The 17,469-nt window shown below is 36.0% G+C and overlaps 2 protein-coding genes across 5 annotated transcripts; one reads left to right on the top strand and one right to left on the bottom strand.

Annotated features, from left to right (window-relative positions):
• Positions 1-884: 884 nt before the first annotated feature.
• Positions 885-8,314, bottom strand: alg11 (ALG11 alpha-1,2-mannosyltransferase). Of its 4 annotated transcripts, XM_081362534.1 has the most exons (6): positions 6,611-6,693; positions 5,872-6,093; positions 3,978-4,349; positions 3,502-3,619; positions 3,042-3,411; positions 887-2,549 (listed from the first exon to the last, which is right to left on the bottom strand). In XM_081362534.1, exons 1-6 carry the CDS (start codon positions 6,655-6,657, stop codon positions 2,266-2,268), a joined length of 1,413 nt encoding a protein of 470 aa, XP_081218660.1. In that variant the 5' UTR covers positions 6,658-6,693; the 3' UTR covers positions 887-2,265. The 4 variants fall into 4 exon arrangements, with proteins under 4 accessions (XP_081218659.1, XP_081218660.1, XP_081218662.1 ...); XM_081362533.1 differs by having other exon boundaries at positions 885-2,549; positions 3,042-3,619; positions 6,611-6,699; XM_081362536.1 differs by lacking the exon at positions 6,611-6,693 and adding an exon at positions 8,201-8,314 and having other exon boundaries at positions 3,042-3,619.
• cpb2 (carboxypeptidase B2 (plasma)) lies at positions 7,114-14,164 on the top strand. Its single transcript, XM_081362537.1, has 11 exons — positions 7,114-7,219; positions 9,402-9,477; positions 9,995-10,119; positions 10,321-10,429; positions 10,516-10,617; positions 10,754-10,858; positions 12,750-12,860; positions 13,021-13,111; positions 13,236-13,438; positions 13,554-13,638; positions 13,744-14,164. Exons 1-11 carry the CDS (start codon positions 7,143-7,145, stop codon positions 13,929-13,931), a joined length of 1,272 nt encoding a protein of 423 aa, XP_081218663.1. The 5' UTR covers positions 7,114-7,142; the 3' UTR covers positions 13,932-14,164.
• The last annotated feature ends 3,305 nt before the right edge of the window (positions 14,165-17,469 follow it).

The raw sequence follows: 17,469 nt of genomic DNA on the forward strand, positions 1-17,469 counted from the left end.
TTCTGTATTATGCATATAGATTGGTTTATATTCTGTGATATGTTTGACATTGCAAGAAACACATTTCTGTTACACTTCTTTCTAAACAATAACTAAAACTGCTGATTTGCCCCCTACTCTTGGAAAAGTGAAATGCAATAGATCATTGCAAAGTAACCTTAGCAGGCCTCTTGTGATCACAGTCTGACTTTTCACAGTTGCCTTTCTATTTTGTCGGTCAAAGGCGAGCTGAACAGAGGAATGTTCAGTTCATCCATAACGCTGTCTAGAGGACTATGTGGCTAGTAAATAATTACAAACAAGAACATACTAGGGAGTGAGAAATTCAAGATTTAATGATGCATGAGATCAAGATATTTTCTTGACAGTGAAATGAGCAGACTGATGAACAGCGAACAATGTCTAATTTTGTCATAAGCAAAGAATGAAATCTGCTTTCTTAACAATTAGTTAAGAAGAGAAATGGTCAGTGAAGGCTTGACAAGTTAATTTGGTGATAGATCAGGTTCATGAATCATCAAATATGTTACAGCTTACTTTAAAAAAAACATCCAACCCTGATAAATATTAATAAAAGTCCATTTCTGTGAAGTCACCGACCTTACAGTCTGTTAAGCAACATTTTTGAACTTTTACACAGTTATTGTCCAGGAATAATGAAACTTATGTTCAAAGTTCATTTTGCCACAGTTTGTGACACCATGTCCCAATAATGAAGGTGTTGCTAAACTATATGTGTAGTTACGATGGAATTTGTCATTAACAGCTTATTATAGAATTAGGAAACAGCAAAAATGTTATAAAGGCAGAAATATCAAGCTATTGCTTTGGCCAAAGATTGCAATTAAAAAATTATATAATAAATATTCAATTTTAAATAAAATCATACATTGGTAACACTTTATTTTGATGGTCCCTTTTGAACATTCTGTTGACTTTAAATAACTTTGCAACTACATGTCAACTCTCATTAGAGTATTAGTGGACTGTCTGCACTTCCCCTGATTTTTGAAAAATACCCTTGTTGCTTGAAGCATTCTTACATTTTTAATCACTGATGTTCAGGTGTTTGTAGTTTGTAGTCTCCATTTTCTCACTGGTTTCTATTGTGCTACTCCAGTGGTGATTACCAGAAAATATTGGGTTTATAAGTGTTAATACTCTGTAATGTTTAATACAGATATACTAAACGCTATGTAGTTAAACAACGATTTCTTCCTACGCTACGAGTCAGTATCAATATTAATCAGCCAACTGTCAAATACATTTCTAATAGAGCATAATCAACTTTAAAACATGAGATGAATCAGATTACTGCAGGTGGATGAGGCGTCTTTATCATGAGAAACCTTCCTAAACCTAAATATGAATTATCTAGAGGAACATTCAGATTTTAAAAGCTAAAGAATTCTGTTTAAACACTCTCAGTTCCCTCCTCCTGTCCCTGGGTACTATGCCCTGTTGAATTTGGCCCCTCTCGGTCGCTTTATCTAGTCTAGCCAGACACACACTGTTTACCTTACCCAGAATCTGTGCTCCTGGGATGCCTTTTCTGTATAGCAGTTATATTGTAAAAAGAATTCGTATTTGTTACAGGAGGTTGGACAGCTGCATGTGACAATGCTAAGAATTGATCACAGCTGTCCAATGTGTATTAACACAGAAATATTGCTACTAAAAATGATGTGGGAAAACATCTTGTTATATTTCCAGACCACCATCCATATATCATTTATTGTAATAAAAGATCAATCAAGATCAATAAAGCTAGTATAATGTTTCATCCTTCCAAGAGAAATTTCACATTTTTGAACTCTTATTTGTAACTCTCTGAAACCTGTTACAACGAAACTAAACAAACCTACTATAATTATAAACAAACAAAATGTTTATCATATATAATGTACATAAAACAGATAAGACAAAACAGTGTGCGTTTTAAATTAAACTAAATCAGCTGCTTTCTGTTCATCTGCAGCGTGTAACTCTTTCATTCAATGTCACTCTTGCCTTTAAGCTAGCAGAAGGTGGCATCTCACCAGAAGCAGCTTTTCCCATGATGCATCCCTTACTTTAGGGATGTTTTTTAAACAAAGAGCAAATGTTCACAAGACAGGTCAGTATGAATTGCTCACTTCTGCTCTAGACATGGAATGATTCATAGTCAGCACTATGGGGCCAGCACTAGCTATATCGGGCTGATTCACTATTGTCCGTCAGGATAGAGACACGGTGAGAGCACCATGACTTCCTCCTCCATCGCTCTCATAGTCTCAGTGTTGACATTAGAGGCTCCACGGCTGCAAGAAATGAACCTTCAAACTCCTGGTCTGAGAAGCGGGTGACGGACAGACGGGCCCGGTGTCGGATCTCTAACCGAGCTGCAGGAGTCATAGAAAGGATTCGTTCCATGGCGTCTGCATAGGTGTCTTCATCATCTGCCAGGAAGCCGGTTGGACCGCCATCATAGGGAACTACAATGTCCAACTTCGGACCACCGGATTTGTGAGCCAGAATGATTGTTCCTGCAGCCATACACTCCACTACACCTGCAGAGAAGATGAGGGTTCTCAGTGTAACAGTCATGTAAATGCATTACTGTAGAGAAACTATGCTTCTCGCTTTTAACATTACTTAATGCATTGTCTCACATTAACTAACACTGAAACGTATATTAACCGTGTTAACGTTAGTTAATAAAAATGTTCATGTAACTAATGTTGACAGATACAACTTTTTACCTTAAAAATGTCTTAGTGAATGTTGAGATTAACATGTGAATGTTGAGAAATGCAGTAAAACGTTCTGCGTTCATGTTAACTAATGATGCTAACAAATGAAACCTTGAAAAGCGTTACAAAAATTATTTCATAATAAATTTAATATCTGGTTGAAAATTAAAATATATGTACATTTGATAGACTTATCCATTTTACTTACACTTATACAAACATTGATTATTTAGTTACTTGTTCCACAAAGTACATCTATCTATTGTTTTGAGAAAGAACTTGCTGAGAGCATGATATTTGTTATCTTACCAATACCGAAATGTTCATTCCACATTGTGTGCAACCCAATCGTGGCATCTGTTAAATCTTTCTTCAGTTCCTCAAACGGGATATTGAGTTTAAACTCCACCCTATCTGCTACGCCCAGCTCCTGACACAATCCCCTCAGCATCAGTACTCGTTCTTCATCTTCCTGGTTACGACATCCACCAATCAACACCAGCTTCACGATCTCTCGACCCGCAGGCTCCGCCCCCTTCCTGTCCAGAAGTTTTCGAAAAGCCCGGATCTGCAGCTGATGGTCTTTTTCAGGCCGGAACTGACCCACCGAGACCACACAGTGACACTTCTTGGCTTCTTTCTCTTCATCCTCTTCTCCAATAGGGATGTCCAGGAAGGCCTGAACGTCACATGGTGGGTAGACCACATTCGTGCGGTTAGGAGCGCGCCACAGAGCCAGAATGTGACCTAATGTCCAGGTGGAATTTACCATGACCACTTCACTACAGGAGCCGGCTAGACCGTACAGCAGTGCGAAGACACAGTAGTAAATCACTTTGATGGCACTCAGTACAGGGTTACTGGAGATGTAGTCAGCATTATTGAACCTAGAATGCACAAATGTAATTGCAAATTTATATAAGCCAATAATATACACTATCAATCAAAATAATTTTTTTTTTCAGGTCTAGAATCACACTTTGAAAATTAGGCTTCCTTTTAATACTTATTTTAAATGAAAAATTGTTATATCAAGGCCCTGTTGTAAGTTCAGGTTCAGAACTACTGCACTAATTCATAATACAAAAAAATAAGTTCATTAAGAATGCAAATAGGGTCAGTTTTGAACTAGCATAAGGTCATAATGGAGTTCTTTTAACCCCAACATCAGCCAAAAACGATAGTTTTGGATCATTAAAAATGAAACTGTGGAATCACTTAAATTCAGTAACATTAATGACTAACCTTGGGTTTCTTTCTCGAACCACAGACAGCATATCAGTGCTGATGGTTGGGTAGTGCACATAGCTTCCCACATGACATCCACCCAGATAACGGAACACAGGTAGGGTGAAGGCATAGCCCATTGAGTCGATGTAGATGTCTGGAACAAACTCAGTCAATGCCTCCCACCCCAGGAAGATGGAGCCCACGCTCTGCCCCAGAAGGGTGAAGTGTGGGTAGAGTTTTGCCTCCACCAGGAGACGATGTCTCAAGAAGACAAACTTAACAGCTCGGGGGAGTCTGATGTTGAAGCGCCGCCGTGCTCCATCTAAAATCTCTTCTGCTGTCACGCCCTGATCACCTGTGTAGACCATGAAGGAAACATCTGGGTACCTATGTGAATATACGGGAATAAATAAGGTATGAATCCTGAAATCATGAGTAGTCTTTCATTATGTAATAAGCTGCTGCTAAAGCCCAGCCACGTTGATCCATGCATTTCAAGACAGCTTCACTCAAATGCCAGAACTTTATACATTTATATAAGGGTCGGCGATGTACCATGCTCACTTTGCTGTCCTAAGCAAATATAAGACTATAGCTTTTAAATCAAAATATGCCTAGTGATTCAACTATATAGCCTTATCCTACATTTTCATGAGCGATTATATTTTAAAGGCAATATTCAAAAATGTCATGCTCGATAACAGTTCACACCTAAAGTAAAACGAAATAAATAAGTCCATCCATCTATCGGGCACACACTGAGAAATGAGGGAGGGGGGACAAAAAAAAACAATCACAGTGATCTAGAAATAATTTCCTAAATTAATGATATATATTTAATTTAATTGTAATACTTGAAAGACTTTTAACGCTACACTATTATCCTTTCAATGTCATCCAGGATAACAGACATTCTAGGGCAGGTTTCATCCTGATTCATTATGATGACAAATTAGAGAAAGTTTAAACATTAAGGAGGATCCTTAAAGGGATAGTTCACTCAAAAATGAAAATTCTGTCAGTAATTACTCTCCCTCATGTTGTTCCAACCCCGTAAGACTTTCATTCATCTTCGGAACACAAATTAAGATTTTTTTGATGAAATCTGAGAGCTGGATCACTCCTTAGACTCCTTGGATAGTCACTTGGACTATTTTAACAATATTTTTACTAACTTTTCTGGACCGGCAGAATGAAATTGCCAAGAATCCTATGAAGGAGTGAGACAGCTCTCAGATTTCATCAAAAATACCTTAATTTGTGTTTTGAAGATGAACAAAAGTCTTAGGGGGTTGGAACAACATGAGGGTGAGAAATTACTGACAGAAGTTTCATTTTTGGGACAACTAACCCTTTAAGCTCTGTTCAGAATTTTTTATTCTTTTTTTTTTTGGAACCAAATTTCCACGTCATGTACAGGACATCATTAAATAATGTTTTATATTTCACTTGAAATACGATATTAAGTTGAATTTAAGTGCATAAACATGTCATGTCAAGTGGTGGTATAGTTTTCCATGGACAACCAACTAATGGGCCGGTTTAAAAGATTCATATTAGGTTGAGAACACTGCAGTCACACATGATCATTTTAAGACTTGACTGACTGAATAATTACCATCCTTAGCTTTTGATCTGGTAGAAGTTATCGTCATCATATGGAATTATTATAAATATGTAATTCTATATGACATTTTCAATGACTAAATTCAAACAACCGTACAATAAAATATGTAACTAAAAAATAGAATACAAGCTTAAAAATATAACAGTTTCAATATAGTTAACAAATCATTGAAATTATAGCTTTAGTGCTTTTTTTGTGTGTGCTTTCACTCCTTATTTGTCACTGACCCATAAATGCCTGGTCAAATAAATGGCCCACTCTAAAAGAGCTGATATAGCTGACCTGTTTTGAAGAGCACGTAAAGCACACCACAGCACCCTCTCTCCTCCTCCTCCCGCATTGCAGTATGGGTGGAAGAAGGCCACGGCAGGCCGGCCATCCTGAGCTCTCCTGGTCTTCCTCTTCATCTGCAGCCAGGCTCTCACCCCCATGATGAAGAGGAAGAGGATGGCTGTCAGGACAAGACTCAGATAGAAGCATGGTAACAGCAGTGTCCACAATAACCTGTGGAAGGCAAAAGTCATACAATAATCCATCTTTCCCAGTAATAGCAGTTGGCATTGGCATACAAAAGGTTTCCTAATAAAAAGTTAGTGCATAGACATGATCACAAAACTAATTCTAACGAATTATGTTATAGATTTCCTATACATCCTCTAACATAATTTGTACTGATTAATAAGCCACTTGTAGAAGGCTGAACAATTTGGGGGTTTTATTATTATTATTATTATTATCATCATCATCATATAAATGTGGGTGATCACACTTGGGTTTAAAGTGACTTTATGACATGAAATCATTCAACATCATCAGAAATACTGTGAATGTCTTAAGTATTGCAATTATACAAAACTACAGATTAGCATCCACCAATGTGTTAATGTTTCAAAAATACATGTATCCATCCATTCATTCTAAACAGAAAATAAACCGACAAAGAAGATTTTGATATACATTCGTACTGTAACAGCAGCTCACTGGATTATAAAAAAAAGAATACATACTTTAAAATGATTACCTGATTAAATCGCACAGGCAGAGAGACAGGTGATCGTGCGCTGACATCTTTACCAAAATGACAACACATCACTCGTCAGAACCCGGAAATGCTTACCACTGGTCGGCTGTTGTTTTTCACTTTTTCTAGTGTTTAATTGCGGTTGTCAAACTGCTTTTCTGCCACCTACTGCACTGGAGCCTTACAGTACATCATCCGTTTCGTTTCTGCGTCCTGTTGTCAAAATCTGCCACCTAGTGTTAAGATTTATGGTTGACTTCTACCCTATATGTTTTGCTCATCGCAGGCAAGAAATGTTCAAATTTACTATTAAGATTGAATGATGACACCATTTGTTTTCATATCATAATAAAATTAAAATAAAAAACGCATTTCTTATAAACATTTTACAAACGTTTGAAATAGGCTGCACCAAGCCAATTCAAAGTAGGCTACATTTTAACCAGCAAACAAACAGTTCTAGATCAATACTGACCTCTTACCGTATCTACATTATTGCACAAACTATTTGGAGACAGAACAAAAAAAAAAAATGAGGCCCCTTATACCACTGGCTTGCTTGATATGTTTTAACATCTTTCTTGAGAAATGTATCTGCAAATCGGAACAGTAAGTCAATTCTTTTTTTTCTTCTTTCTTTTTCTTTAAATAATGCAGTATACAGTTATATTATTATTAATTGAGTTGTTGGCTGTAGCAACACCCAGTACCAAAAACCTCTGTAATATGTCAACATTTAGTAAGCTAAGAGGTTTTCATAGTGTTTTATAATTGTTTATTGTAATTCATGTGAAATCTTCCTGTAAACAATGAAGCTTCTTACTGGAAAAAAAAAAAAAAACATCTCACCAATATATATGTTCCAATGCAATTTTTTTTATTCAACATTTAAAAATATTTCCTTGAATGTGCGTTCGTTCATCTATTAAATGTGGATATACAAACATTGTAGCTCTGATGGATTACTGTTAAAATACAAGTAGGCTATGAATAACTTTGTTATGATGTTATGGCAGCCAAATGTTTTAAATGAACAGAAATCACATCCTTTGCTGAAGCGGTTATTGTGAATAATTATGTATCCATATTTTTCTATAAAGTACTTGCATGCAGGGGCGTAGCAACCGGGGGGGACGGGGGGGACGGGGGGGACACGTCCCCCTCACTTTTAGAAACCGGTGATTCTGTCCCCCGCATTTTTTTTTTTCGGACAAATGCCCTGATTAAAACAATTTTTAATATAAAAATAAAAAATAACCAGGCAATCACCGAAAACGTGTGTGGATGGATGCGTGTGGAGGAATGGATGATTCTGTTTTATTTCATTTGATGTAAGTGGCGATTGATAGCCTATAGTTGATAATAATACAGGCCTAATGTGCGCTGTCGAGGCTCGTGAAGTTATAACATTTTAGAAACAATATAGCCTAGTTAAGAAACAATATATAGCTAGGCTACACACGACCAGCTGTTTTCCTGAATGCCATCAAGATTGAAACCGTGACTGGTTTCATAACAGTTCAATAAACAAACAGTTAAAATTAACTTACAATAATTTTACTTGATGTACTCAAAAATGTACTCACTTACATTTTAGTCGCAATGACTGTTTTTGCTCTGTTTCATCAGCGAAAATAGTCCCAAACAAAGATCACAGCAGAACGCGCATCTTACAGCAACACTCGTTGCATTACTGAATGATTCAGCGTTTTGAACAAATCGGTTGAGTCAAAGATTCAATTACCCATTCATAAACTGCCTCATTCTGAATAAATCAGCCGTTTGAACGAATCGTTTGAATGAATGACTCAATGACTCGCTCATTAAGACGGTCGCCTGCCGCCTCCTACTGGCGGTTTAGTTTCATAAAGTATCATTCTTTTCAACATTCCTTATTTGTATATTCAAAAATATTTAAAATAATCTAATTTAATACAGTTATATTTTTTCAATGTAAATTATTTAATTTGATTGGTAACAGCCTAGTGTCTTATTATTTTAATTGAATATATTGATCAAATTTAAGAATTTAAAATGAAAGATGGAGCATAAAATTAGGGGGGAAATGCCTTTATAAAAGGTACAAAAAAAATTGTGTTTTCAAACAGTGATGTAATGAAACATTGACAATTTAAGTTTGAAGGGAGTAAAGCCTCTGTTTAGGCTATAAGGAAATGTAATTTTGCCAAAAGAAGAACTTTTATTTTAAATAAATGTTCATTTTAAATCAGCCTACTTCAGTGTGATATGTTAATTTGAATAATTTGATACCAGAATTTGAATAATTGTAATGTGATGATCAGATGCAGATATCTAAATCAGAGAATATCATCGGGCGGTTTGCGGGTGGATTATTTATTTTTAACAGTGGATTCGGGTGACTCAAAGTGCACCAGATTAATGAATTTATCTTTAAAATGTACAAAATTTTCTTACGGGGGGGCATGCCCCCGGACCCCCCTAGAGGTACCAAGCTCCACCAACAAAAATAATGTGGGAAACACATTAGGGTATATGATGATCTACAAAAAAATACACATTTAATTATCTTATTATTAAACATTATTAGGATTTTACCACCTCCGCCTCGTTTTGAGCCAGGAAAATGAACATCACCTTTGGGTCACGTCCTATGGTCACATACAGCTTTTGTCCCCCCCACTTTTATAATGGCTGCTACGCCCCTGCTTGCATGTGATTAGATTTTTATTTCTTAACACTATTGCCCCTTCATCTGCATATCCTACATAACAATTAAAATGATTGCTGCTGTTTCCCTGTTCATGCACAGTGACCAGGTTTTGTCCATCACTGTATCCACACAGGAACATGTGGACACAGTGCGGAACATGACAAGTCACAATGAGGTGAGAGGTTATTTATTGCCATCTGTTGACTGTCAGTGGACGATTGTGAATATCGGTAACACTTTACAATAAGGTTTTTAGTTAACATGAACTAAGAATGAACAATACTTCTACAGCTTTTATTAATCTTAGTTAATATGAATTTCAACATTTACTAATACATTTCTAAAATCAAACGTTGTATTTCTTAAAATTAGTTAATGCACTGTGAGGTAACAAACAATGAACAACTGTTTTTATAAGCGAACATTAACAAAGATGAATAAATACAGGAACAAATGTATTGCTCATTGTTAGTTCATGTTAGTTAATATATTATGTTAACTAATGAACCTTATTGTAAAGTGTTACCTGAATATCAAATTTGAGATGCAATATCTATACTGTAGTTACACAAGAAGTTAAGTAAGAATCATTTTACAAATATTGGTTAATTGATTTGATTTATTGAACTGACCCTCAGTCTGCTCCTGTGAGTTTCAGCTGACATGTGAACTTATGTTCTGTGCTTGTTCAGACAGTATTGTGGCAACCTGCTTCGCCCAGTTACATTACAACAAATACTGAGGTTCACCTTTACATTCAGTCAACAAGTGTGGAGTTTGTCACTGAACTTCTACGCAAACATGGCATTACTTACAGGTATGCAAATCTGTTCAGTTTGTTGGATTGTGGACTATATATATATAAAATGAACCTTTAAGGGAGCTTTTTGTTTATTTATTATGTCTTCGCATTTATACTTATTATGGCTATTATGTTCAGAATTGATCTGATGTCTGCATGTTAAAAAGCAACTGATTGATTTTTAAGACTCGGATCTGGTTTTTAATATTTGTGCAGAGTTCTTTTGGAAAACACACCAGCACTGGTTGAGATGCAGACCAGAAACGATACATCAGATCCCCGGAGCGGAGGCGTGTTCTACGAGAGATATCATTCCTTAGAAGATGTAAATTGACAAAAAATTCTAAATTTACCTCAACCTTTGCATTCCTTTAACTGAAAATGACAATTTGGTCAACTTTTTTCTCTCAGATCTATTACTGGATAAATAAGACCAACCAAGATCATTCAGACATGGTGAAAGTTATACTTATTGGGTCATCTTCTGAGAAGCGGCCACTCTATGTTATAAAGGTACACTCATTGTATTAAGGTCGGATTGATTTACTAGAGATCTGAGTGTTCTTTGAATATATTTTTCAGACACATTACAGACACATCCACAGTTTAAATAATGACTATAGTCTGGTTGTCTGTCTTCATGCTGCAGCTGTCAGGCAGGAGAGATGCGGTGAAGAGGGCCATGTGGTTGGACTGTGGGATTCATGCACGGGAGTGGATTGCTCCAGCCTTTTGCATGTGGTTTGTCAAATATGTTAGTATAAAGTGTTCAATCTCCTTTCAGCATTATAGCTTAAGCCTTAATCTTAGCTGTGTCTGTGTCGTGCTTTTCTTCACCCTCAGAGTCACTGTGATTTTGCTAAGTAAGAAATGTTCCTGGATCAACATCTTTTGTTAATCCTGGAACAACAATCCTGTCCAAAAACATAGTTCTAACCTTATCCTTACCCCTAAATCAAAACCTATAAGGTATCCCTAAAATCTGAGGGAAATGATAGTTGAATAACACTGATGTAGAAGCACCTAACCCATGTTGTAAGCCTAAACTTGACATTAACTGTAAACCTATCCCTCAGATCTGATTGATTGGTTGATTGGAATGTTGTATGTATCAACAAGGATGTTGATCCAGGAACATGTTTTGGTGTTCTTGGTGAAATCACGCTAACCCCCTATCCCCACCCCTAAACCTAATTTATCCCTAAAATCAGAGGGAAAGGATAGGTGAATAACACTGGTGTAAAAGCATCTAACCCTGGTTGTAAGCCTAAACTTGACATAAACTGAACTTGTCCCTCGAATCTGATTGATTGGTTGATTGGAATGTTGTTCCAGGATCAGCAAATATGTTGAAATCACGTTCACCCTTCTTCACCAACCTCTTTAAGCCATTTAATCATTTTAGCCAATTTCTACTTTCCATTTGCACACGATTTGGATAAAACTCTATATTAAACCCTTAAATGACATCTTGAAGAGTCCCACGTCAGTTTGAGCTAAACTGTTTTTTTTTTTTTTGCCAGTCTTGAAGGCAGATTTCACGATCTTAGCTAATGCACTAATCAAGGCCAGATTAGCGTAGGTCATGTGATGGATTTTTGAATTAATCATAACTAACATTTATTTTTCTTGCAGGAACAACATTCATATGCTTTTGAATTTTAAATGTATGTTTCCCCTTTGGCTAAAACTTTATGGTAGTGTGAGAGTAAAAATAACAAATATGGGAAATGAAACTAGACAGATGTCTAAACTTCAAAACTTGTGATTATGAAGTAATCATTAAAAAGAGTTTGCTTTTACCTAGTAGCAAGAGGATTTGCATATGAAGAACCAATCAAATTGTAGGGAAATTATGTAATGTATCATTTCATTTTTGCCATGCTCCTTTTCTATAAAACCTATTGTATTCGTGTTTGCTGGTGGGGTTCTCTCTGAAATTTTTCTGAGCTCGGGATCTCTCCCGGCCGTGATTAAAGCATTTAGAGGACTTTTGCTGAAGTCTGTCTGTTTATCATTGCTGTGCAGCAAGTTAGTTAGGGGAACAAGTTAGTTAGGGGAACAAGTTAGGGATTACCGACGTCGACTGTAGACGAGACCCAGCGAAACTAACGTTGACTGTAGCTGTTCGGGGATGTTGATTGTAGATGAGACCCAGGTAGACTTAGGTCAGGTGCGAAATAGGTTTAGGAAAAATCTACCACAGTCACTTAAAGGTAACATTAGCGTTGTTTTGGAAATGTGCTTTGGGTTGTTGTCCAGTTAGAAATCATTTCTGTTCACATTTCAACTGGTTTGCATGTATTTGGCTCAATCCACACTGATCATTATGCCAGTATGCTTGGTCTCTCTCCGTAGATATTGCTGGTGCCCTTGAGTTTGTGCCATTTCAGCAACAGAACCCATGCAGCAACTCTCATAGTTTCCCCTCTTGTCCTGCCGCTCCATTCTTTATAATGGATTACCTTGCTTGACTTTGTGGTTCTGTGCCTTTATTTGACCTTGACATACAGCAGATTGAGAAATACATCTTTACAAGCTTTCACGACCAGTAATTGTTCAATAAATTGGAGCAAATTAGAGCAATTATGGGAAATCTAATGGAAAGGGTTTTTTTTTTCTGTTCTTTGTTGTTGTTTTGCCAGGCAATAAAATTTTACAACCAGAACACTGAAATCACAGAGATGCTGAACAACATGGACATTTACGTCTTGACAGTCATGAACCCAGATGGATACAAGTACACATGGACAACAGTAATATGTTAAAATTATTATTATTTCCAATGCATTTAATATGCTGTTGAAATTATAATAATACATAGTTTTAGTATGTTATTAATTACTTATTCGAAAAAAACCCTTATGACATTAATCTTATCTTGAGCAACATTACCATTTCTCATTTACCAACAAGGATCGTATGTGGAGGAAAAACCGCTCTGTTAACGAAGACAGCGAGTGTGCTGGAGCCGATTTGAACAGAAATTTTGACGCAAACTGGTGCAGTGAGTTCCAAATACTAAACCTCCATTAAAAACCACTGTTATAATTTGACTTGTTTCTCAAAAAAGATATGTCTGTTTTGAATTGATATTACTCCTGGTTGAATTCTTCCACTCTGTTCTAAAGCGAAGGGTGCCTCCAGTAATCCATGTGATCCTACATATTGCGGTCAGTTCCCAGAGTCTGAACCAGAGACTCAGGCTGTGGCCCAGTTCCTGCGCTCACATAAGGACACAGTCAAACTGTACCTCTCCATTCACTCCTACTCTCAGATGCTTCTGTTTCCTTACTCCTGTTCCTATGATGAGACTCCAAACCACAATGAGTTGGTGTGTGATGAAGTTAATGCATGAGCGTTTGTGTTTGTGGTGGGCCATTCTAGTAAATAATACAAGTAAAAAGAATGTTTGTTTTTTTTAAACTTCTATAACTTCTTTCCGACAGTTTGAACTTGTTAAGGAAGCTTCAACAAAAATACGCAGATACTACAGGAATATCTATAAATATGGTCCGGGTGCAAAAACCATTTGTAAGCTTTCTGCTGTTCTTAGAATACAAATATTTTATTGATAACTGTATTTGAACTTTTGCCTGTGTCTTTGCTATGTTAATACTTCTGTTTTTCTTTCACAAGATTTAGCCCCAGGAGGCTCTGATGACTGGGCGTATAATCTTGGGATAAAATATTCCTTCACCTTTGAGCTTCAGGATCGTGGTCGATATGGGTTTCTTCTTCCTCCCAGCTTTATCCCTCAGGCCTGTAATGAGGCTCTACTGGCATCAAAGATCATAGCCTTACATGTGATCAAGAAAACTCAATAAAGGGCTTCCATCAACAACCTGAGCACACAGTACAGATTCAGATTCTTAACTTTTAGTCTTAACTAAACAAAATGTGTACTTAAAATGTGCTAACATCAACTGATAACTTTTTTTAGAGTGAGGTTATTGTTTTGTGTGTATACAAGTGTGTTCTAATATACCAAGTAGCCTATCATAATTTACTACAGCTGTTTTCACCACAATAAAACATTGTTCACACTGTATTGGTCTCTAATTTGCTTCTTAATACTTTCAGTTTCAGAATAATGGTCAAGAAAGTCAAGAAAACAAACAAGTGGAAGTATGGCCAAAGTTTTTGGTATGGCATAATAGCATCAATATCTACACACATATATATATAGTCAGATTTTTATGCAAAAAAAAAAAAAAAAACAGCAACAACAATCTGTGTAAATGGCCACATTATTATGGAAAAATCACATTGAGTGGAGTGGAGTGGTCCGGTGTGTTTATACTTTGCAATTTTCTAGGTGTTTCTCAAAAGTCAAGTCACCTTTATTTATATAGTGCTTTACACAATACAGATTGTTTCAAAGCAGCTTTACAGTGATAAACAGAAAAATAAAGATCAATGATGCAAACATGATTAAATTCAGCTGTAAAGCAGCTCTAAAAAGACAACAGGGTAATTTTTCAGCTGATGTCAGCTGATTCAATTGAGTTCAACTCTTGTTCTCCTGTCAGTGCAATCAAATCGATAATGTTACTGAATATAAAGTGTCCCCAACTAAGCAAACCAGAGGCGACAATGGCAAGGAACCCAAACTCCATCAGGTGACAGAATGAAAAAAAAAAAAAAAAAACAGATTTATGATTCCAGATTGCATATCCACATCACAGCATCACATCACAAATTAAACAGCAGCTTACTTACGATAGAAGGGATTTACCAAAGCTCCAAAGCTCCATAGGCTGGTCTCTTTCGAGTGGGTGCTCCCTGTGGGGAGGCGACAGGCACAGGTGCTTCTTTTGGGGATGAGGACGTAGGTTCTTCTTCTTGGGGACGAGGCAAGCCCAGGTGCATTTTAAGGGGACAAGGAGGGCACTGGTGCTTCCTCTGGGGACAAGGCAGACAAAGGTGTTGATCATGTTGTACTTGGTGAAATCATGTTCACCGATGCTCATCAGTTTTGGAGCAAGGTTGATAAGAAGGAAAAATAAATAGCAGTTTAATGAGCTCTTAAACCCATCTCTTTAATATATTTGTGTGTAATAATCTTGAAAAAGACTAAGAACATTACAAGATCCCATTGCAAAGCCTACAAGACATTGCCAAACAAGTTTTTGTCTCATTTAGATATAAAAAGACACATGCCATTATAATATGTGACTGCTATGAACAGATCTGAACTTGCCATTGGAGGAAATAAATGAAAATGATGATGAGGGAGAAGAGAGAGTATGTTCATTTAGCACATGTTAATTAATAGTACTTAAATGTATAATTACACTGTAACAAGGACATCTTTAAATAGAGTAACCCTTTATCAACAGCATAACATGATATAATAAAAAATATATATAAAAAGGTAAAACATCACTAAACTTATTTACAAATTGAGTGCCTTGATCTGTTAAGAGAGCGCTCCAAATTTGTTTTCAGTGGGAAAGCCTCACAACACTTTGTAATAACTATATGTACTCCTTCTTTCATTGGTGTGAGCTTTCCCTCTAAATCCATCCCTACAATTTCCCATGGCTGGACCACCTGATAAACATTCATGCTCAAGATATACATGTAAGATTGCTATCATAAATTAAAAACATTCCTTGTGTTCTTCATTCAAACATGACTAACCACAACAGGTATGATGTGAAACAATTCAACAATCAATATAAGTTAAAATAACACCAATACGACCATTTCTCTGTGCAATGTTGAAAATGAATGAGGCAAAAGTGAAAGAGCTGACTGAATTTAAAAATTTTAAGATATCAAGATATCATTCATTTTGATTCTTCAGAGAAAAGAGTAAAAAAAATCTCTTCAGAGTGACAAAAAAACACCCTCAATGGAAATATATAACACACTAAGGATTCACATAATTAAATTCCACACAGACAAGCATGGTCATTCAAAGGGCTTGCTTGTGGCATAGTTTCTTTTAATGCCACAATAAGCACCTACTGTGAACCTTAAACATGTCCTTAAACATTTCTTGGGTACTTTTTTTGTTGTTTTAGTTGTTGTTGTCCACTTTTGCCATATATTACCATACATTAATACAGAATACAAAACTTTGTTGATCATTAAAGTAATGATCATTATAGTGAAGTCAATGACATACTGTATTAATAATAATGAAGCTTTTAGCCCTTCTGAGTAACAGGAATTTGTTGTGAAAGACCCTCAGATATCTTTCCAAAACTTTTAAATTCAGTCAGTGCTTTCACTTTTGCCTCATTCATTTTTAACTTATTTGTTATTCATTTTGTCATTACCTTGTTATTTTAACTTGTATGTTGAATTGTATCCTACTTTAGATGACATGTAATTGTGCACCACTGGTCTCTGCCTTCTCATTTACATTGGAGGGCCTTTATGTGATTTCAACATAGCCTTGGTCTCAAATTGATCATAAAAAATGTGGCTTGCTGCTTACTTTTTACTTTTAAGTTGTAAAGGTTGTATGTGAAATTGTTTTTAATCCAGGTAAACAATAGAAAACTATAAGAAAAGGCTCTTGCATCATATTTAAGCTTGCTATAATTGTTTACCTGGATTTCTTGCTATATGCCAAATAAGCCTGAGACTATGGCACAGAATAATTAGTAAAATCCCTATTACTTTGGCCAATTAGTGTCCTGCCTTCTCCATAAACACATTTGTGGAAAAAAACAAAAAAACAAAAAAAAACCTTTAACAAAAAATAAGTTGCTCACTTTATTCTGTTAATATAGGCCTATGCAAAATATCCCCATGAGCGACATTTAGCGGAAAAATAAATGTGCAAAACACTATGTGGCCAAACATTTTAGCCACTTAGTAATTAAAATGTCAAGATTTAAATTGTCATGGTAAGCTTGTAGAATGGAACTAAATGTTGCAAAAGTAGCCTACTGTAGGGTTGTAGGGTACTATTTATTTACATTATAGCATGTTTTTAACCATATGGAGTAGTATAAAAATAAATAAATAAAAATATTAAGAATCTTTATATTTGGATGCATACATGTGAAAAAGAGTAACGCTGATTTAAATACTAAAGTCTGGTTGTAGTTATGTAGGCTACCCACTAAGCAAGCAAAATGAATGGTAGCCTACAGAATTTAGTATGCCACCAAAGATACATTTATCCCATTCAACAGTTTCAAAGACTTTCAAAGAAAAACATTAGCACATAAAAAAAAGTTGTTGCAGACATCTCCATTTTTATAACAAAAAATGCACTATATTTGTCTCATATGGTACAAAATATTGCTGAAGTTGACAAATGAGTAAGATCAAAAGTTATCCAAAAGTAAAGAAAAACGTAGTCAGAATACATTATCTAAAAGCGTAATCTAATATATTACA

This window comes from Scardinius erythrophthalmus (genome assembly GCF_964197995.2).
Source record: "Scardinius erythrophthalmus genome assembly, chromosome: 3".
NCBI lineage: Eukaryota > Metazoa > Chordata > Actinopteri > Cypriniformes > Leuciscidae > Scardinius > Scardinius erythrophthalmus.